Raw genomic sequence first — 22,626 nt, 5'->3', positions numbered from 1 at the left:
CAGTGTTTATGTAATTAGTCTAGCTTATTTTGTCTTATCCAGGCAAGATTTGAAAATATGCTAAGAGTCCAGTACTCTTACTAGCAAGCTTCTATAGACACCAATTTACATACCGAGCCCAGAAAAAGCTTGCTGGAAGTAAATTTCAGGCTTTTTTTTATGGCTGTCATTTTTCAGTCATATTAAAAGGGATATGAAAAATTGAATTTCAAATGGAGAAGTAAACAGTCATGATTTTAATATACCAAGCCCTCTGCTCTAAATGGTGCTGTTCAACTTTCATTGATTTCTGTTAATTTATCATTTAAGCAGATGTTTACGCTGTGGATAAAAAGGGGTTGGGGGCTGATGGCAGATGGTATGAAGCATGGCCCTTCATACAGAAGGGGCACCAGCCATGTGGAGAAATACATAGCTGGCTATGTTGTGATAGAGGTGTGGGAGGGAGTGTGTCATGTCCAAATATGGTGTAAATAGAGGTGATGAGGTCATCTTCAGTAGTTGAAACAGCACAGATGACCAGGCTGTTTTATGGGTTTTCTCACACTATATGTTTTTGTCACGCTAGTGAGTGTTAAAATAGCACTCCTTTGTAGAACTGCACTTATGTGCCTGAGTATGGTAATGTAAGACAGTCAGAGTAAGTAAAACAGTCAGACTATGAAAGTAGCTCCTAACATGATAAAGTCAAGACATAGGTTGTTTATGAATGTGTCACAAATTTGTACTTCACAGGACCCTGAAGGTGAGGCCCTTGCAAAACATGTTTTTCTCATGTGTTTTTACCATACTGCTGGCAAATCCCTGTCTAAATACAGAGCACAACCAGCATCCGTACAACACTAGTAGTTTCATCAGTGAGTCACCTCACAGAGCCAATTGCTACCATCATGCAGCAATAAACAAGCTGTTTGTCCACTGGCTGTATGTGGCACAGCAGCGATCACAGAAGGTTGCGTGACGGGCAATGACATCAGCGCTTGGAGAGTCTGTTACATGTTATGTAAGCCTCAAGCAGTCTGAGGAGTTCTTTTATTGTGGGGTTTATGAGCAAAATCAAACACTGCTTTTCAGCTGTTGTTGACTTCACAGTTACTTCCACAAGTGTGCTTTAATTAGCAGGAACAGAAATAACAAAAGAAAAAAAATACAGCAGCAAAAACAACTCAACGTCATGGAACAAAACTATGGCACAAACAGCTGGAGGAGTCTGTATTCAACTGTCGGTTCCATTTCTTTGTGCGTTAAAAACGGCCTAGTAATTCTATGAAGAAATTAAAACCTAGGGTAAACAATAAGTTGGATGTTATGTGTGCTTGGCACATCCAACCAAGCATTTATTCAAAACATGTTTTATTTTGAAGCACATGTTCACACTTGCCATGAATCATGAAGCTAATTTCAATCTGCATGACACGTTTATTACATGCGTTTATTACTTTTTTTCACACTGCCACTGGTAATGGTATGGTCTACAATGACTTAACAACCGTGACATCATTTGTAACTGCTACTGTATGAAAAAACCAATCAAGATCCAATTAATCAGTGCCAGATGGCGGAAGGATGTTGCGTTTTATTGACCCTTTCTTTCTTTCTTTGTTTTTTTTTTTTATACAAACCCCTGATAACATAGACCTAGTGGAATTCATTGGAACAGACCAGACCAGAAATACTAAAATAAGATATGTGATGAAATAAATACAGCAAATAATGACTGACAGATGCTTTGGGAACCTCAGATTATCTGTAGGTGCCTGATCTTAGTGACCCTGATGATCTTACAGTGTGTGAATTTAGAGTTGTTAATCTGTCTACCCTGAGCAAAGAGAAGTTATTACCAGTAAAGCTGGATAAAGGAAAGGTAGAGAGGGTTTGTAAACACTAACGTACCCTAATCTCTAGTTCTTGTCAAATCACAGTCCTCCATCAATGACAGTGCTGATTTCAAAGCCGTGGCTGATGCCATGAAGGTGATCGGCTTCACGAGTGAGGAGATCCAGACAGTGTACAAGATCCTGGCCACCATCTTACACCTGGTACTGACCATTCCCATTTGTACCTCCTAGTGTATGTGTGTGTATATGCAGTGTGCTTGTGTGAGTGCTTGTGTGCGTGTGTGCATGCCACTTGTTTGTACCTCTGTAGGTATTGTTAATGCATATGCCCCACCAAGCTGTCTGTTTTCTCTGTGTGTTTTCACTGTTGGCCACTGCTTTCTTAAGGTAGGCCTGGTGCTTTTTTAAGGTCGGTCTGTTAGCCTGTCTTTCTAATCCATTTTGTGACAGATTCATTTTTGTCTGTCACTTTGCTGCACTGTAGACATTCTTTCCCCATTCTGAAGTCCACATTGGAATTGCTTGTCAAGAAATATTTAGTTTTCACAGTCCGTTTTATATGGTAATAATAGTTTTATTAGTTCCACCAGACCAAGTCAAAAGGTGCAAGTAAAGGATGACAACATGCTCCTTGATTGATAGTAGTAATAACAGATCATAAATTATTACAATGAATCAGCTCATATTAAGTCTCTTATGCCTCTCCTTTAAGAGGTGTAGGGTGGATGTTGGTTTATGTATTTACATAGCATATGCTTGTATCCAGGGGTGCAAAAAGTGCTTCTAGCCATTTCAGTCTTCACCATCCCAAAGTCTGAGGCCACAGCCTATGAGTGACAATTTGAGAAGTCCCTCTCAGTGCTTGGTATGATTTTTTTGAAATGTGCTGTGTTCATGTGTTGAACTCACAACCTTTGGTTCTGTCATACTGACCAGTACTTCTGCTGCCCTGATCAGTCTCTGGTATGGACGATCAGATCTGATATATATGATTAGGTTGCTGGTATATATGTGAGAGCATATGACCCCAATGCATGCCATCTCTTGTAGGGCAACCTGAAGTTTGGCAGCGACGGGGACGTCACGCTGATTGAGAACAGTAAGCTGGTATCGGTGCTGGGGGACCTCTTGGCCACCAAACAGGAGAATGTGGAGAAGGCCTTGCTCTATCGCACTGTGGCAACCGGCCGTGACATCATCGACAAGCAGCACACTGCCCAGGAGGCCAGCTATGGCCGTGATGCACTGGCAAAGGTAGCCACTGCCAACACATTGGTGTTAATGATTCCATTAGGGTCCACCTTAGCACCGGGACTTAGATTCACAAAACACAATCATTTCGTATGCAAGCTCACTCAATAACAATACCTTTGTGTAATTTAGCTGTTTTTGTTGAACAATTTGATAGATGTGTTTTTAAAGCAATTTTTATGTGAATGAAATAGTTGCCTTTTATGCAGCACTAGCTTTTTTTGTAAGTTTTTTCCAGACTTTTCAAGTGTTCCAGGGGTCAGTCAGACAGTTGGTTCGAATTTAAGTTAATGCATAATGCATGAAAATGACAAAAATTAAGCCACATCCAAGAGAAACAAAGCATTTTTCAAGGGTGCAGTGGCATGTGAGATATTTCCGTCATTCAAAACCTTGCCTTATCAAATTTAGCTTTTCGTCAGGATTGTAAAGGTTACCATGTCGTTACAGGTTGGTGTCTTGTAGTCCTGTAGTTTTACCACACCCTGCCATTGAGTCTTCTGCAGATATGAAAACTGTCCGAAACAGCAAAAAGCAGCATCTAAGGCCAGAATTCTGTTGACACATACTAAATTCTTCCCTCTTCCAATGTGGTTTTAGTCACTCTTCCCACATGGTTAGCACATGTATCCCTGTTTCTTCATTTCACAAAGAAGAGTTTCACACAACATTAGTTTTCCTGCTGGCCCTGCTGGTTACCCATTTAAATTTGGGTAATATGCAGGTTTCTCCAAAATTGTCTGAAATATGTGTGAAATTGTGGGAGCTGCATTAAATTACTTTTACATAACATTACACTGCAGGGCATTTATTTATGTGGCTGGGTGTATAGTTATATGGTAGTAATCACATTGCTGGAAGAGTGTCCTGAAGGAACAGTAGAGAGCTGGTTGTATCAAAAGGTGCTCCAGTCGTACAGCACATAATTTGGGTCTCCTGCAGGCGATTTATGAGCGTCTCTTCTGTTGGATCGTTGGGCGTATCAATGACATCATCGAGGTGAAGAACTACGATGCCAAAGTCCATGGGAAGAACACAGTGATCGGTGTGCTTGATATCTATGGCTTCGAGATCTTCCAGAACAACAGGTGAGGATAGTCAACTATTTATGAAATTTTTTGAGTTGTGCTTTGAGACTTTTATCAGTCTTACAAACAACAGGGCTGTTATACTGTGGTCTTGACTTGTTCTTCACTCTTTCATTTCTTTTTTTTTTTTTCATTTTTCTTATCTTGTCCCACTTTCGCCTCCTTCCCATAACTCTCAGCTTTGAGCAGTTCTGTATAAACTACTGCAATGAGAAGCTGCAGCAGCTCTTCATTCAGCTGGTGCTGAGGCAGGAGCAGGAGGAGTACCAGCGTGAGGGCATCCCCTGGAAACATGTAAGGCCACTTACTGTTCCCCTCATGCCCACTACCTGTTTCCATCACATCCACTCCCTTTGAGCCTCAAACCTGTTCTTTTTGACTCAGGAGACAAACCTGGCACATCTCTCTCAGTGAGGGACAGTCAGCCTTCCGCAAAACATTGCCACATGATCCTAGGATGAATACTGTCTGCACAATACCCACTAGATGGTGAAAGCGTATGAACTGCAAAAACACATTTGAGCTTAGAAGTAAAGGTCTGCATGGACCTGACACTGAAACCTGAGCCCAACCTGACCTGTGCAGTTTAATACCTGAACTTAACCTGGCCCAAAGATGATAACTTTTATATATCTATTATAACTTCTATATGTATTACCCAGCCTGAACCTGACTTGAATGGAGGGAGGGGGGTGCTCGTATAATAGTAATTATTAAAGATTATTAAATGACATATGTCATTGTCATAATCACATCTGTTATTACCAAACCTGATCCTGAGTGCATAAAGTATTTAGCAATATAGGCCTTTACCAGCCCGAACCTGACATTTTTCATTGGGTCCCACTGGGTTTGAGTCAGTTTGTAGGGCTATAGCTGGAAAAGCAAGAAAACAAGCCCTTTTACCGATGTCCAATCGCAGCTTCTGTGTGTGTGTGTGTGTGTGTGTGGCAGATTGACTACTTCAACAACCAGATCATCGTGGACCTGGTAGAGCAGCAGCACAAGGGCATTTTCTCAGTGCTGGACGAGGCCTGCATGAATGTGGGAAAGGTGACAGACGAGGTGTTCCTGCAGGCACTTAACGGCAAGCTGGCCAAACATGCCCACTACACCAGCCGCAAGGTATGCACCCCTCCCACCCCCCCAACTATCACCACCACCTCTGCCAGCCAAGTCTCTGGGCCATTTCTTCGCCTGCCCTCCTGTCACAATGAGTTCTGCAGTGAGATTTCTTCCTTCCAGATCTATTGATTATAGATAATAACTCTCCCCAAAGTTGGCCTATACATCACTTGAATATTGCCTTGATATTGGTGTTTGTATTACAACAGTTGCTGTAAACTATTGAACAAAACATGTCACTTGCTTTAAATAAAAAAATGATATGATGATGGGATTCTGAAGAATAATCAGATCAACAATCAATCATCTGTAAACAGTGAGCTCGACCAGTGAGCAATAAACAGTGATCTAAAATGATCTATTTCAATTTGCATTAATTCAGGCTGAATTTGCCAGACACTATTTTTCTTAATTTTAGTTACGCCTTTCATTGTTTTCACTTTAGCACCCATTCAACAGGACTTAATACAACTATGGTGTATATTACAGTGATGCACCATTGTTAGTACACCTTAACAGGAAAAATCCTCCAATCCTCCCCACATCACCAGCTGCACCTTCCACAACAGACCACAAGAGGGCGACAGTCATCAGAGAACGAGGTCTCCCACATTAGCCTCGCCACTTTGCTCTGGGCAGTGATGTCACTGGTAGCCAATGGGAGTAGTGAGCCTTGTATGTTCCAGTGTGGGTACTGGTGGCAAACCAACCAGACGGAATGTCAGACCTGCTCTTTTCCTTTCCTACCCTCTTATTCTTCTCTCAGTGTTGCTCCCTGATTATCGCACTCCACAAATAGCTTTTCCATTTTTTTCCCAATTTTTTTCCCAATTCTTCCCTTGTCAACAGAGCGCAAAACTGCGCCACTTGGCCCACTGTCAGCATGACCTGCTGCATCCTCCGCAGCCTTGAGGAGCAGGTGGTGGTGCAGGCTGTCACGGTCAGCGGGCCACCCAGTAGCATGCCCTATAGCAATCCTTCTGTGTCATACTTCTCAGATATACCTCTATTTTACCCCTAATGGCAAAATAAAGCTACCCGGTAATACATGCTCCCTACTTGTCTTGCTAAAGCTTGTGTGTCAGAGGAGAGGTCTCTGAGATACATGGCCTGAAATGATCTGTATTCTGGGGTGGATTGCGAAAGCGTAGGTCACAGCGTAGAAGGCAGGGTGCGTCGCAGCCCAGAAGTGTGTTTGGAGTCTGCTCTGTGTGCTGTGTACAGAACAGATATACGCTGTGTGTATGCAAATCCCCTGTCTCTCCCTGGGCTCACTCACAGATAGCCACAGCAAAAATGAAATGGGAAAGTAAATGTAAGATTGGAAAAAATGTCCTCATTGTGCAGCCATGTATTCCCACCATGCACTTCTGTCACCACAGGCATCAGGTGTACAGGTGTAAAAACTCACCCAAAATGACAGAAGCTAGATGAGAGACATCTCCCTGAAACTTTGGGGAATTGCCTCTAGCTGCAAAAAACATGAATAGTTTTTAGTTCTCTAATACTTTGAATGTATATACCATACAGCTTGTTAAATTGTCGCTCAATCAGAAACATTACATGGATTTAGATTTGCCAACACTGACTCAAGTTTCTGCACAATGCAGAATTTATCTGTAGTCTTCATTTTTATTTCAGGTTTTGTTTTTGCCATGTTTGGGAAAATGTAGGTGTCTAACCCCCTGGCAGATGAGAAGACTGGAGGCAGTTTTCAATGCAGTTATTTTTGGAAATGGGAGTTGTTCCCACTGTTCTTTTTTAACCAGTCAGAAAGAGACAGATAGAGAGAGTCTGAGTGCCACATTTAGAAAAGGACTGTGTGCATTTCTGTTGGTAAAGAAAAAAACTATATGTGGGATTTACTGTGCAGTCATAATGGGGAATGTTCACTGTTAAGAACTGCTCTTCCACCATAGTGGCACAATGTATACGCAAATCTTTGTATTCGTATGTGTGAGATGAATGCACTAAAACTGGGAGGGGAATTAACAAGATCTGTGCATTAAGTAATCTGTCAGATTTACTACAGTCAATACTATGCACACCAATTTATATTGAAATGTTATGAACTTTCACAGTCAGGTGACAAAAACATTGGAGCCAAATAAATGGTTGTCCTACCTGAGCCTCGGGAAGTAGCTCAGGTACTTTCTGTTAGCAACATCCACACACTTGGACTCAGGTCATATCGCAGATACTGGGTGTGTGTACATATTGATGTTTTATAGATAAAGTGACTGACAGACCAGTTGGTACTGTCATATTTTCTTTTCAAAAACAATGAAATTAGTACCGCAGCAAGCTGCTTAAATTGTGTTCAGTGGTGTGTATATGTGTGTCTGTATGTGTGTGTGTGTGTGTGTGAGTGTGTGTGTGTTCTCTGTTGAAGGACTGCATAATTGCCCATATTATTTTGAGTTGCACCAGTCACTTTAGTATGTCTGGCCTTCTCTCTGTCAGGGCAGGGATTTATCAATGGGATTATAGATGTATTCTGAATAAGAATAAAACTATTCGGTATTTTTCAGAGCTCAAGTAATTATTAGAATTTGTAAAAATCAGAGGTTATTTTGGTCTGCTAAACCATGACCATAAATAAACTTGAATACTTTGTTGTGTATTGGGAGGATGCAGCAAAAATGAATGGATTAAAAAAAGGATGGCTTAAAATTGCAGTCTTTCTTCTCATAATCATGTTTTACAGCATGATTTGATTTAGAGCAATGAATAAATATCCACTTTACTGTGTGCTCCTGAAGCCTGTGGTTCCTATATTTTCTACCTGCCTGCTGCTCTAAACCGCACTGTAGGGTCCTAGGGATTTCTCCATTAGTCCTACACTTCCTTTTGTTCAAGGTGCTCCTAGCATGTGGTTTCATCCTCTCCTGCATACTCTGCTTCTTGGTTTCGATGTGCTCTGCTGGGGAAGTGTGAGTCTCCTCCCCGCATCTCATCTCAGATACCTTCCTTCAGTCTCTTTCATCTCTCTCTCTTTCAGATGTCTCTTTGTGCTTCCCACCACCAGTGTTTAATTATTTGCAAACAAAAAAGCTTGAAACCGGTAGCCAGTGGCACACCAGGCAGCCCTACCACTGCTGACTACTGTCAGATCTTGGCCCGCGGGCTCCCTGCACATGCCCAATAGGAGCAGTGCTGTGAAGCGGTGTGGGATTGTGGCCCTTTCATGGAAGAGAGAAATCTTGTTATTTGAGTAAGGTAATAGGGCAGGTGGTGGATGCAGACGAACCGGGCCTTCTGTTTTCTCTGTGGCCATTTCCATCCTCTGCTGTGTATAAAATGGAAAGTGACCAGAAGACGTCATTATCGACTCCATTTTATGCAATTTTAAAACATCCTGAACACATGTGTTGCCCATGCGAATGTCGATGTGGGTAGATCTGTGTTGTAGATAGTGCTTTTGAAACTACAGGGAACATGATTGTTCATTGCCTCATTTGGCACAACTCTCTGGTACCTGTGTAAGTGATGGAAACACACCTTAGAAATGCAGGAATTAGTCTCTGTTGCTGTATTAAGAATCATTTATTGGTTTTGATTAGCTTGCACACATGGTGCAAAGCGCAGATGGGCTGGGATTACCTCTTTAATGTGGAGAGGGATTTGACAAAGGTGTGTGTGTGCACTGGACTATCAGGACTTGAGTACCAGGGCAGAGTGTTAATTACACAGATTTCACAATGCAGGACCAGCATGCAGGCACACCCCACTTTGCATGTCATAGCAGGAATTTCTGTAATATTTAATTATTTCAACTAATTGTAAAAAATAAGTAAAACATTCAAACAAATGCTAAGTACTAAGAAAAGCTAGGTGGAAAATGGCAACTTTGGCAACTTTTGTCATTATCCCCGTTTGTGCTTTCCCAAAATTCCAGTATTATGCATTGTATCCTACATTAGGTTACTGTGCCAGCTTTTTGTGTCCTTTAAACAGAGCCATCTGTAGCAGTTTTCTGCGGAGTGGTATTTTCATTGAAACCTCACTCCCAGGCACACTTGTGTTTGTTGTTTTAAGGGAATCTGGTGACAGCTGCAGTAATCACTGTGTGAAATGCGATATTTCTCCTGCACCATCACTGAGACTTGCAGTGCTGGGGCAGCAGGTTGGCTGCCTCACAGCCAACTTGGCATGGCACTGTGCCCCCTGCTGGTGGGGCACGGTTGCCAGGGTTCGCAGACGTGCAGGGCAAATAGGCACAGGTCGCAGGCAGGATGGGTGCAGGAGGGAGGTCTTGGAAGTAATAGTCAGACAGAGGGAATGGGGCACTGGTTTAACTGGAGGGGAGCTGTCTGAAAGCCATCTGCCCTTGCTTCACAGTAAAAGCACACTGTTGTTCCATACTAAACACAGAGGTGTGACACAGTTACACATTAGCAGCCAGTCCACACAGGGCTCTGGGGGTAGCATTCACAGCACAGCACTCAACAGGGAGTGAAAACTGCCAGGTACATTTTGCAGGCCCCATTAATGACACCTTAATGAACATCGTCAGACTGTAGTGCAAGCCAGTGGCGCAAAAGGCTCGTTACCTCCATCAGTTCCATCCCCGTTCAAAAACGGATTGCCTCCCACGTCCGCCTCAGCTGCCCCACAAAGCCCCACAAAGATGCCACAGCAGCTAAGTTGGGGCAGGAATGGCAGTATCAAGCTTCCAGTATGCCTGCCACTTCCAGGGCTCATTCTAACCTGGCACACTGGAAGTCCAGGAGCCCGGAGCCTCTGTGCCAGATGCAGACAGCCTCAATCCACCGGGTATCCACAGCATTAATATCACTCAGGCCTCTCCCCATCTCCTTGCCCACTCCTTCAATTCTTCAATTGGAAGTAGCAATACAGATAAAAACACCTTGTGTCTTTTGCAGGATGCATTGTAATGTAATGTAATTTAGCTACATCTATTACTTCAGCGTTACACTTTATTAAATATGCTTCATGTCTTATGTTCTTCTCAACCCCCCCCCCCCCCCCCCCGAACCAATCACATTTTAGATGGATGCATATTTTACTTGCAATTTCACTGCCGGTTACATAACACATAGACTCCCTTGTTGCCTGGAGAGGTTTTTCAGAGAAAAGTTCTTAGAGAGAGGAACCTCAGGCCACAGGGTCGACCCTAGTGTGCAGAGCCAGTTAATATACTGCAATTGCAGTAATGTCTCTCAGGGTGCTGTATCCTTCTTTCTGAGAGGGCAGTGTTGCATGCCCCTCAAGTAGGAGAGAGAGAAGGCACGGGAGTGCTGATCCCATGTGTGATACTCAGCCTGACTGTGGCAGATGAGCAAGGAGGCCCCAGCGCCTGGCTTGCCTTGTTTTTTCCCTGTGCTTCCCTGTGTTTTCCTTAGCAGCTCCCTCCTTTTGAGACATTCAGTTAAAGAGAGAACCTCTTCATGCCCCAGAGAAAGGGCAATGGGCTGTGGCAGCCTTTGGGAGTTAGGATGAGATGCAGCTGTACGCTAAACCAGCTATGTTGGCTGTGCTGTCAAGCACTCTGAGCCCCTGTCGCCTGCCACTGAAAGAGCCAGGCCCAAGCAAACCTGGGAGCCATTGAGAACTGGGAGGTGGTGACAGATGCTCCCCTGTGCTTGGACACATTGCCTCCCGTGATAGGGAAGCTTCCTGGAGTTTATGCAACATATGAAAGTCACAGGAGCAGTGCAGATCACGGTAGCTGCTTCTCTAAATTCACCCAAATGCCTCGTGTCTTTATATAACTGACTGTCTGTTGCCGCAGCCTTGGATCCGCATTTGTGTCATTGTTTTCCTCAGGTTTAATCTCTTGGCTTTCTGACGGCTTGGCTCACGCTCCCAGCTCCCTGTATCAGTGGTGCTTAGTATTTTAATGAGAGCTGATGCCTCTCCCTTTGATGTGGTTGCAGTGTTTTATGAATGGCAGTGGGTCTTATATAACAGCCGCAGAGACGCCATTCCCCAGAAGCCTCTGCGGGCTCCGCACTGTCCACAACAACACAGCAGAGGAATCTACCACTGTTGTTGCAAGCTCAGAGTATGCACAGAAACCCACAGACGTATGCATATACGCATGCACGCATGCATGCAAATACACACACACAGAGCAAGCTGACTGCTGGGGTGCGGCACTCATTTACATTTAGAAGTCCGCTTCCTGCAGGCACTGAGGAAGGATGGTCTGCATGCAGCCATCACCAGCTCCTCTGCGCTGCCTGAAGCCGGATAAAAGCACATCTCTCATTTATATTTTATACGCCCCGGTTTTTGCTCCGTTCACCCCCGTCTCCAAAGGGGTGGAAATATATCGTGCTCTGCTGCATGCAGGTCCGCATACGGGCGAGCTCACCTTCCACACCACTGACTCCAGAATGTGCATGAATGAGCAGCAAAGGGTCTCAAAGCGCAGCCCTGGCTTTCCCATAGGTGAATCTGAGGCAGCCATAGACGAACGGAAAAGTGACCATGACGTAAGCACACGCCCGAGAGTCAACTGCTGCACAACCAGTGTCTGAGCCTGACCCCTCTCCACCTCTCTCTGCTCTCTCTCCTTACAGCTCTCTCCAACAGATAAGAGCCTGGAGTTTGACCGAGACTTCCGTATCCGCCACTACGCAGGCGACGTGGTGTAAGTTCAGTACGGGGGTAGCTGGCTCATTGCAGGGCTCCACTGGACCCCTAGCTTCTCAGCATGTGTATGCAAAAAGATGTTGCCTCAAAGCACTGATTCTGGACCAGCATCAGCTGTTTGTACAGAATGGATATGATTAGGAGTTTAGGTGGGTTTGCTAATTCTGAAATACAGCTGGACTCAAAAACTACATCAAGTGGAGCACATGTTCCTGAATGGTACTGCACAGCTGAAGATAAAACACATGCCTTTGCATACACCTTTCACTTGCAAACACCGGTCAGGCCTTACCCCTCAGCCCACAATCCATAGTATATGTTTGTCTGTCGTTTCTGCCACCGGATCCAGATTCATTTTACCAAACCAAACCAAATCCTGTTCTACCCATTATATGAAAAAACACAAACTTATCCTGGGTGAGGGCTTGGTGCATGTCAGAATGTGTCTGCATGTCCCTACATGTGTGACCACAACTTAACCTCTCTCCTCAGCATCCGCAGTGCCAGGCTCTATAAATAACTCCCCCATGCTGACTACATTTAAAATATCAGCAAAAGAGCATGACCGTCCAAGGAGCCTTGAGTAGATTCCTAAATGATGTTCATAGGCCCCTTTCCTCAAGGCCAGTCCCTGACAAGCAGACATGTTGCTGCCAGGGCACATTACAGTATGTTGCCATGGTTTCCACCAGTCCTTTTTTTCCACATCATGATCCAAACAAACATATATATATGGGCACTTAAATAATCCAAGAAAGCAGGCCAAGAAGTCACTTAAAGCAAAGGCATGTTAAATAATCACTTTTTGTTACAGGCACTGAAATGGCAAGAAAATCAAAGTCAACAAAAACACCTTTTCCTGCAAGTCAGTCATTTCCTGTCTATGGTTAGTGCCCTGGATAACACAGAATGTTCCTTGGAAGATTAGAGGCCTATTAATACAGTTCTCAAGAGATGCTCTGTGCAGGGTACCCATGTAAAGTGGTTCACGGCATGCTCAGTGAACCAAACCTATTTTTCTGCTGTTTTCCCTGTGGGCCTTTAAAACACTTATTACACAGATGGCTTAGATTTTTTGACTTCCACATGAATGTGTGACGACATCTTGTGTAATATATGGTTCAGTTACAACCTTGCATTTCTGAGTAGGATTGCATTGTTGTTTTTTTTTATCTCTTTGCTTCATCATGAGAGTCAGGACTTTCGCTCTCTCTCTCTTTCTCTCTCTCTTTCTCTGTGTGTGTGTGTGTGTATTTGCACGTGTAGGTACTCTGTAGTGGGCTTCATTGACAAGAACAAGGACACCCTGTTTCAAGACTTCAAGAGGCTATTGTATAACAGGTGAGGTCTGATAAGCCACCCCACACCTCTTTCTGATAAGCCACCCTCACTGGGAGCTATGCGACTAACCTTTCTTTCTGCATCAGTCATCACATTTCCACTGCCAGGCCAGTTCACGTTTTGGACAGCATGTCTCAAAGACTAGGGACAAAAACTCCCTTGCTTTTACACTGTCAGTCCACAAGGAGAGCCCTTTGCCTTCGGCGTCACCCCAGATCCCATGCAAATCTATTTTAATAGACTTGATAGATGCCTAAGACAAAAGGTCGTATTTGGAGGGAAACTAGCTAGCTAGCAAACTATGAACGATTTGATTGAACATGTTTCTCACTGGCCAATTTCCTACCAAGTTGTCAGTTTGCTAGAAATATTATTGTCTGAAAATGAAAAAATGGTCCTAATTATGTAGCCTCAGATGGTTAACAAGTTTAGTTTATTGCTTGGTAGTGATGGTACTACTAGCTAGCCAATGTATGTGAAAATATATATGTATATACTTCTGCACAATTTTTAGTTGCACTATACTGGCAACCTAGCTGCTCGCAATGTGGTTTGCTTACCGTCCAAATATTTTCCATACAACACAAACCCACCCTATTCTACTAGGAAGACATCATGTAGGTCCAACACTGCAGATTTTCTGTCATGGTTGTCTAAACACAGCCCAGGTTTGGACTGTTGATTATCTGGGCTGTGGGGCTCAGCGCTCTGAATGGGCACTTTTACTGAATGATCCACTCAGGAGGAGTCAAAATAAAAATTTTTACCTATACCTATCATCAAGGAGTCAACAGTGGGGGCCAGACTTGTATTTGAGCCTACGCCTTTCCATACATCTGGAGTTCTGTATGTCCTCGTGCTCCTGATGATCTTGATTCATTATATTTGTGGTTTTACAGACTGTCACCCAAGTACAGCTCTCTGGCTTGTATCTAAAAATCCACATGCATCCATTTTTAAATTCTGATGAGTATCTTCATTTAAGGGCATTTTAAGAAAGGCCTTAAACAATGTCAGTGATGTGAGCACACTTGTGAAATGGTTTGCTATCCTAATCCTGCAGTGATTTAGTGATGAATGTCTTCTCCATTCCCTCCTCACTTTTTTTTTTTACCGCAACTCTCATCTCCTCCTTTCTCCAAATTTCCTCTCTCTCATGCTCCCTGTATCTATATTTCATCCCTCTCCCCCTCTCTCTCCCTCCTTTTGTCCTTTTCTTATTCCCCAGCTCGAACCCTGTGCTGAAGGGAATGTGGCCAGAGGGGAAGCTGAGCATCACTGAGGTCACTAAGCGCCCCCTGACAGCCGGCACACTCTTCAAGAATTCAATGATCTCACTGGTGGAGAACCTGGCCTGCAAGGTGAGCAGCAGCAAAGTCCTTCTCACCAAGCCTGCAGGGGTTGTCACCCTTTTCAGCAAGCTCTCACACTTGGATTCTCCATCCCCCTGGGCACCAAGGCGTAATCATGCTGAGTCTATGTGTGAGACACAATCTATTTCAGAGGAGACAGGGACATCAAAAAAAAATACATGATGGATTTGATTTTGTAGAAAATAAACTTTTTGTTTGTGTTGCTTTAGCTTCTTTTTATTTTGTTTGGTTAGAATTCAACATATTAGTATGAGAACTGATAGAAGGCATGCTACCCTAACCCTAACCTCCTGTGCCCTGTGTGCAGTTGGGAGCCCTGTGCTGGCTTGCCTCTCTCACTGTTGCCCTCCTCTGGTCCCCTACAGGAGCCCTACTATGTACGCTGCATCAAGCCCAATGACATGAAGTCGCCTCTCCTATTTGAGCAGGAGCGTTGCCGCCACCAGGTGGAATACCTGGGTCTTCTGGAGAATGTGCGCGTGCGACGTGCCGGCTTCGCCTACCGGCAGACCTACCCTCGGTTCCTGCAGAGGTAACTATGTCATGGTGCTCCTGCCCCACTATGTTTTCCCTCATCCCAGTGATGCACCCATTGGTTTCAGCATGGCTGGACATTAATGTTTATCCAACTGTACTCAACAGGTGAAATCTGTGTTTTGGCAAGCAAGTTATTCTCTTTACTAAAGTTTTTTTTTTCCCCCAGTATACCCACGGTATTGTTTGTACTGATTGTATTTAGTAAGAATCACATTAATCAGTGACTGCAGTGCATTCACACTCACTTTTCTGTGCAAGCCAGTTTATTATATGATGATAATTTTTTAATATGGACAATGCTATGTTATTGCAATGTTATTAGCATGAGAACTCACATTTATCCCTTTTCTAGCTATTTTGTATATGCCAGTAAACGTTATCTCTGCACATTAGAAATATGTGCCTTTTAGTTTCTGTCTGAACTGTTTAGAAGCAGGAATATTCCTGTGATAATGAGTCAGAGAGAGATAGGTAACCTCTTTTGCTTAACACTGGGGTGTGCGAATGTTAGTTGTTGTGCAGTGGTTATAAGAATAAGAAATACTTTATTAATTATTATTATCACACCTTATCAATGACATTTTTCTGTACTTGTTAAAGATTATGTTCAGACAGTTGTTAACTGTGTATCTTATTTTACATTTGCCATCTAGATAAGTCAGTTGCCAAGTAAGAAATGCAGCTCACTTGGCTGAAGCTTCAAAAAGCTTGATGTAAAACCTCATTACAACAGTGGGCACCAAGACCAGCAGTCAACAGGCCCAACAAATGCATCACTGTGATTTTGTAGCAATGTCAAAAAACATTGTGTTGTTTGTGTGGGACTCTTCTCATGTACAGTGTGCTCCATTTCCTCTGCTCCTCATACCTATGTAAGTGAAGTTCAGCATGTAGCTATGCACTCCAGAACATGCTTCTGATTTTGAAGGGCAACTAATATACAGCTACAAATGACTGGTTTCCTAGTAACGAGATGACCTGACCTGCCTTTAGAGTAGAAAGACATGAGTAACAAACCTAAAGTGAGAAAATGTAAATAGGCCTGTTGAGCTGTTTCTGCCATGGCATTGGGTGTGCTCTCCATGAAGATCCTCTCCATCTTGCAATCCATAGATTTTGACATTCATGAAGGGACACTGATAAGCTACCAGTCAAGACTATAATGCCATGTCAACATGCTTCTGTCATGCAGGCTGCTGAATTTAATTTATAAGCAAGAATGCATCCTGTCCAGATATTCAGGTTGCCTCATATTCAGAGAAAAAGCAGTACTTGTACAATGGGAGGGTTACCTCTTGAAATGCATGCAGGTCATTGCAATGTCTTCCTGTGCACCCAATGGAGTTAACTCTGGCAGCTGGTATGTGGGACAGAGCTGCTCCTGTGGATTGTTTTTCCAAGCCCACCATGTCTTCCAGAATTTGAGATTACGCAGGGCAAACAATCCATTCAGAGAGACTCAATTTAACTTCACCTGTTGGGGAATGGGTTTAAAAATGTCTCTGTTTCTCTCAGTCTCTGTGTCAGAGGGACAGCTTCTGTGTATGCATTGTGTTCTGTTTTGCTTTTCCACCTGATAAATGGGGGATAGGGTATAGGATGCATGGGGAGCTGTGGGACAAACTAGGGCTTGGCTCTACCTCTAATAAACAGCATGGCTTTTAATGGCGTGGGTGGGACTTGTAGGCAGGAAAATGGAACATTATTTGCCTGTATAAGGACAAAATATTGAAGTAGAAGAGAAAAAGATGATGATGATGAAGGAAAGCTCAAGACCATTGAGCAAAATCCTGTTTTTACCAAGATGGATATAGCCAAAGTCAAATAAATTAGGTCAGTTGAATAAGAGACTGGATAGCTGCTATGTTTGGAATAATGAAGACTGCTACATTAGCAGCAGGTCCTCTCACATAACCATAATTTGTAAGGTAACTGCTTCACACATGCTGACTGCATTCAAAACAAACCAAAAGCTCCAGATATTCATGCACACACATCTGGCTCATCTGAAACTGTTGCTTAGATTATAGATGATGTGTTTCCCAAGGAATGGTATTTGTGGAACTGGCATTGCTTTCATTTAATCTTCGTATTATAAACCTAGATGCACCAGCTAAACTGGGTGTTGATCACTTTTAGACCTCAAGGACTTTAAGCAATGTAGAACACACATTCACCATATGACCTTTGCCATACAAATGACACGGGTTCATAGTCATGGTAAAGGCTATCATCAGAACTTTGTTAACCAATTATCCTTCCTCGTCACAAGGCATGCTAGGGTATGTCTGTCTACTCCACAGGTACAAGATGATCTCAGAGTTCACATGGCCCAACCATGATCTGCCGTCAGACCGCGAAGCAGTGAAGCAGCTGATGCAGTGCTGCGGGTTTGAGAGTGATGCAGCCTATGGGAAGACCAAAGTGTTCATCCGCACACCACGGACCCTCTTCACCCTGGAGGAGCAGCGGGCCGAAATGGTGCAGCGCATCGTCCTCTTCTTGCAGAAGGTCAGTTCCCCATGCCCTGAGCCCTTGACCTTTGACCTTTTTAATCTCCTGACCTGCCAGCATTTCTGAGCAGGAGGATCTCAGCACAGGGTCTCTATACATGGACTAGGTGGTCAGCCTGGTGCCTGTCATATTAAAAATGCTGCCTCTGGCACTGTCAGAACAACAAGTGTTCTGATTTGCTGTTTCATGATGAACATTTTTGAAGGGGTGCAGTCTAAAACTGAGCATCTATGGGAATGCATAGAAGCACAGAAAGCACCAGAACCACCTGTTAAGAACTGGAACCTCCTAGTCAGAGGACAGAAGGAATTCAGGAGCTGAATATCTGGTCATAATAGAGTGTCTGTGATGATCCCTGAATTCGCTAGTGGAACGACCTTGAAAGACAAGTTTTATGACCACCCTCCCCAGACAACGATTTTCTTTTACATTGTTTAAAAAAATCACTAAGGATGCATGTACCAAATAAAATAAGTATTCACTACATGTGTCCTTGGTTACCAAGCCACCTGCTTCAGCAGTTTGCATTGTTGTTGCTTTGTGGCTTCTGCACTGATCTGTGTTTCAGCACATTCGGTATTTTATCACTGCTTGAGTCCTCACATTGATGAGATCATCAACACCCACTCACACAAACATCAGTAAGTTCCGTGCCTTCAATGCTGTGTATATGTGTCTCTGTGGGGAAGAGAAATGCTTGTCAAAATGTAATACCTTTTTTATGTGAATTTTTATTAGATTGTTTATCACAGAAGGCCTATTCTTGTCAGAATGAATTCTGAGTACAGTATTTTTCATGTGGGAAAACTCCAGAGACAGGAGCCCGCTGGTGAATGCAGTATAATGCTGTTTTCTTAAGCAGAGCTTCTTTGTAGCTCTCAGCGTGTTAGATAACTATGGGAATTACGGTGTTACCTCTGTCCTTTCTCTCTCTCACACAAAATCTCACATCTGAATTAGCCCCAGCAGTCGGAATGAAAAATCTCCACTGCAGACTTCTGCAAGGCCTGGGGTGGGATCCCCTTATCTACAAATGCATCAAAGCTATGTGTACAGGATTGTATGGTTCAAATCTCTTTCACGAAGGTATGCAGAAACAAACATGTAAGCAGAGATCAAAGAGTTAAATCCAGCAATTTCTTCATAGGGGATCAGTTGTTTGATCTCGGCATTAAACAATGAGGCCTTGAATTCTAGCAGCGGAGGTGTTCACACATTGTCTAAGACAGCTCACCCCCAGACCCTGTCAATCATTCCTACCAGAGCAGAGGTCATTACAGCCAACCTGCAGTGAAGAAAAGCTAAATGGTTGCAAGCTCTCACAAAGCATTTTACTGTTTGAATTCACTGCATCTCTACCAGCCAACTTTAATTCAGCATGACTCTGCCTGTCATTGGCTTTCTGGGCAGTCTCTTGCACTTCTAAGGTTTTTGCTGTTTGTTTAATTTAGCCTTTTCCCCATGTTTTACTTTTTAGAATATGATTATTCACATAAGCCCCATCCTGCAGTGATGGTAATGCACATAACCATGAAATGGAGTCAGCACATACTCAGTATGACAGCTGCCATAGAAACATGACTCCTATAAGAGCACAGTGTAACCACTGAAGAGCTGTATATGGCTGCAAAAGAAGCTTTAAAGAGCTGTTTGTGAACTCGGCATAAGCTGTACAGAAATTTTTGTGCCTGCAGAATAACCCCTCCAGAACTTTACAGCAGAGCTGTGTTTTCTTTTTTTTTCTGGGATTCTATGAATATGAAAAAACTTCATACCTCTTTAGTAATGGATTTGAGGTTCAGTTTGCAGGAGCCAAAAAATACAAGGAGAAAAGTGAAAACCAGAGCAAGCAGATACAAACAGGCGGGAACAAAACAGACAAATACGAACTGGCAGAGAAACAAAGAAGATAGAGGGGTATATATACACAGGCTGGTGATGAGTTAACAGGGAACAGGTGCGCAGGATGGGTTTCAGGTGGTGCGTGTGGCAGAAGGGTAGATAGGCGGGGCAGGAGGTGGGGCGATGGGCTGTAACCAAAAACAAAAGACACACCCACACTGACAGACAGGAAGACAGAAACACATTACAAGCAAGACATCACACGGAAGTACTGACACAGACACACAAAGTCAAATATGCCGACACATTAGCGCAGACATGGACACACAGACACACAACAGGCAGACACACAGGCAGGAATGTATGGGGCTTTCAGTCCCTTCCCTGTGGGCTCTTGCCTGATCCTCTGCTGGGCTTTAAATCCCCTCCTTGGCAATCCCTTTATCAATATCTGACATAATGCACCCTATGCCAAAACAATTCAGAACACCTGACATGCCAGATCCCTCGCCAATCTCGCAAATGACCTGCCTCCATGCTAACCTAGAGAAACGTGTATAGAAGTCCTACCCAGAGTCCTTTCATGTAAGGGTGTATCTAGCCTCACACAGACAACAGTGGTGGGTTTGGAACAGTAGGAACTTCTCTTGCCGTCAGTTAGGCCTTCACTCTCTGTTAATGCCCATCAACAATATGATGGACTCCCCACAGCTCTTAAAATAATAATCATCAGAACTCCCCTTCCCCAGGAATGATAAAGTCTCCAGTTTGTGCAGTAAAAGGCAAATTCTAAGACCAGCAAATCCATCACAGCCTGGCCCAGGGGTTAACAAAGTCAATTTTAGGCAAAAAGCAAAGGCACAGAGGTGTTGAATTATTTATGATTACTCCTTTTAATCAATATTTTATAGCATCTGGCCCACCCATCCCCTTCACGGTGTCATAAGCTGCAAATGGTTTGTAACCTTTAACTTTACATCAGCATGCTTAAAATTTACATACTATCAGAGTTTATGAACTTTTATATGAAATATAGGAAAATATAGGAAAAATATTGTAGGTCTGTTGTTGGCATTCCATAGCCTAAAGAACAAGGATACCCTTCAACCTTGCTATGTTGCAAATCCAACCTGATTTCTAAGATAAAGCAGAAGGGGACCTAGACAGTAATACATGCCCAAAGGAAAGCCACAACAGAAGGACTGATTATACAAGTGTGTAAAAAAAGGCTGGATTTATTGAATATGCTATGCACAGTGAACTGGGTGTGATTTTTGTCATAATTCTGCTCTTGATTTAATATGTTAATATCCCTGTCACAATTTCAAACCCTCTTTATATCTGTTACATACAGTAAGTGCAAATCTTTGTTTTTAAAACAATAACCCTAAAACAGATAGCCATAACCTCTTCTCCCTTTTCCTGTTCATTACTTTCTGAGCTCAGACAAAGAACATTCCTTGTTAAGATCAGTCATATTGCAGGCACAAAGGCAGACAGACACACACAGAAACTCCACAAGCAGAAAATGAATATTTGATCTTGTAGTGCAGTGGTTTTCATGCCCATACTGTTGAACAAGGATGTTTAAAGCAGGATTGATATAAGTGGAGTTGCGGGGGGATGGAGTACAGGGATTTGGTAGCCTATGCCCTCTACCACTAGTCTCTCTGGTCCATCAGGCCAACTGAGTTGGCCCACCCTCAGAAGAGCAAACACACAGAGCAGCTCCTGCACTATTGAATGGTATGCTAAAGCCTGTCAAATGACATTTCTATACATTTAGCGTAATTTACCCACTGGGTTAAAATCAGATACGTTATTAGTGTGTAAGTAAAATATACTTCCTGCCTGTCATTTATAAAATGAAATAAAACATTCCAATTGCTTGTTTTTTTCCTCAGTGCTCATTTCTGCCTTTGTCACAGTTACAGTGGGATTTCTAAATATACTGTTTTAAAATTAGTGTGAAGAATTTTTGTCCTAGTTTGTACAATGATATTTCTACTTAAAATAAAAGCCAGCAAATATGTTTTGCTGTCTTTGGATATTAATCTGCTGCATTTATTAGCTCACAGATTTCTTGGGTTATGTATTTATAAAGCTGGGTTTTTATAGGAATGCATTTTTACCATAAGTTAGAATGAGAGTACAGTAAGACAAGAGTTTAGTGTCTGACTAATGCTGTAGCATTCAACTCTGTGCTGAGGCCTCCTATTGGCCAGTGCGGGGCTTCCTCTTCAGGTTTGCACATGTGCATATGGTGGCAGCACAGCTCTGCTCCCATGCCAAGGTGTGATGTCATTCAATGGACCATGAAGGGGACAGAGAGTGACAGCAAGGACACAGGAGGATGTCGGGATGTGGGAGGGAGGAGGCGTGTTAACACCCTACTTTGACCATGTGGTCCACAAATTGTGCTTTGATTCAGAAGGTCAGCTACCGGTCACACGGAACCGTGAGAGTCATTAACTCTGAACAATGATTGCCCTTGGGATTTCATGGTTTGAACAGTTGAATGTGGAAACACCCAATTTAAATATCAGGCTGGAGTTAAACCCACTATTGATTGGAAAGGAAAATGTCTCCATAGGTGGTTGGATTTCACTTATTAAACAATGTTGAACCACAGTGTTGGTATTATCCCAGCCCACATCTGCATACTGACTAGTTCTAGCCTGAACAGGATGTTTTATCTTGGTTGTCCTAGAAGCCAGTGTTAACACGTCTGTGTTGTTAGGCTGTGTTTCACTTGTTGCGTGTTATGACACATGTTATGACAGATTGGACGTGTTTGAGAATCAGATTGCCATGCATGTTATGACTGCACTGCATGCTAGATTCCATGGTTCTGTGCACACATTTTACCACTGTCCAAAAACAGCTCAATGAATGAACTTATATGCCATGGCTGCACCAAGATGTTAATAAATACTGGACATACAATAGACTAGAAAATCCAGTAGAACATACAGTAGAAAATCCAGTGCAGGTGTGTTTAAAATATGAGGGCTTCCACCACAGATAAAAAGCTATGGAATTAATAGTGAATGTAGTGAATGACGAAATTGTCAGATTTGATCAGATTGCCTTATA

At 43.1% G+C, this 22,626-nt stretch overlaps 1 protein-coding gene across 1 annotated transcript in view; it reads left to right on the top strand.

Annotated features, from left to right (window-relative positions):
* The window catches only part of myo1d (myosin 1D), a 70,277-nt gene that overhangs the window by 25,396 nt on the left and 22,255 nt on the right, over nt 1–22,626 (top strand). Inside the window, exons 7-16 of the mRNA XM_036529854.1 lie at nt 1,923–2,039; nt 2,889–3,092; nt 4,032–4,177; nt 4,357–4,471; nt 5,132–5,302; nt 11,851–11,921; nt 13,190–13,264; nt 14,493–14,625; nt 15,003–15,169; nt 17,478–17,685. Of these exons, the coding sequence (XP_036385747.1) occupies nt 1,923–2,039; nt 2,889–3,092; nt 4,032–4,177; nt 4,357–4,471; nt 5,132–5,302; nt 11,851–11,921; nt 13,190–13,264; nt 14,493–14,625; nt 15,003–15,169; nt 17,478–17,685 (1,407 nt within the window). The remainder of the gene's footprint in view (nt 1–1,922; nt 2,040–2,888; nt 3,093–4,031; nt 4,178–4,356; nt 4,472–5,131; nt 5,303–11,850; nt 11,922–13,189; nt 13,265–14,492; nt 14,626–15,002; nt 15,170–17,477; nt 17,686–22,626) is intronic.

Source organism: Megalops cyprinoides, chromosome 1 (assembly GCF_013368585.1).
Source record: "Megalops cyprinoides isolate fMegCyp1 chromosome 1, fMegCyp1.pri, whole genome shotgun sequence".
NCBI lineage: Eukaryota > Metazoa > Chordata > Actinopteri > Elopiformes > Megalopidae > Megalops > Megalops cyprinoides.
This window is presented reverse-complemented; position numbering and strand designations above follow the sequence as displayed.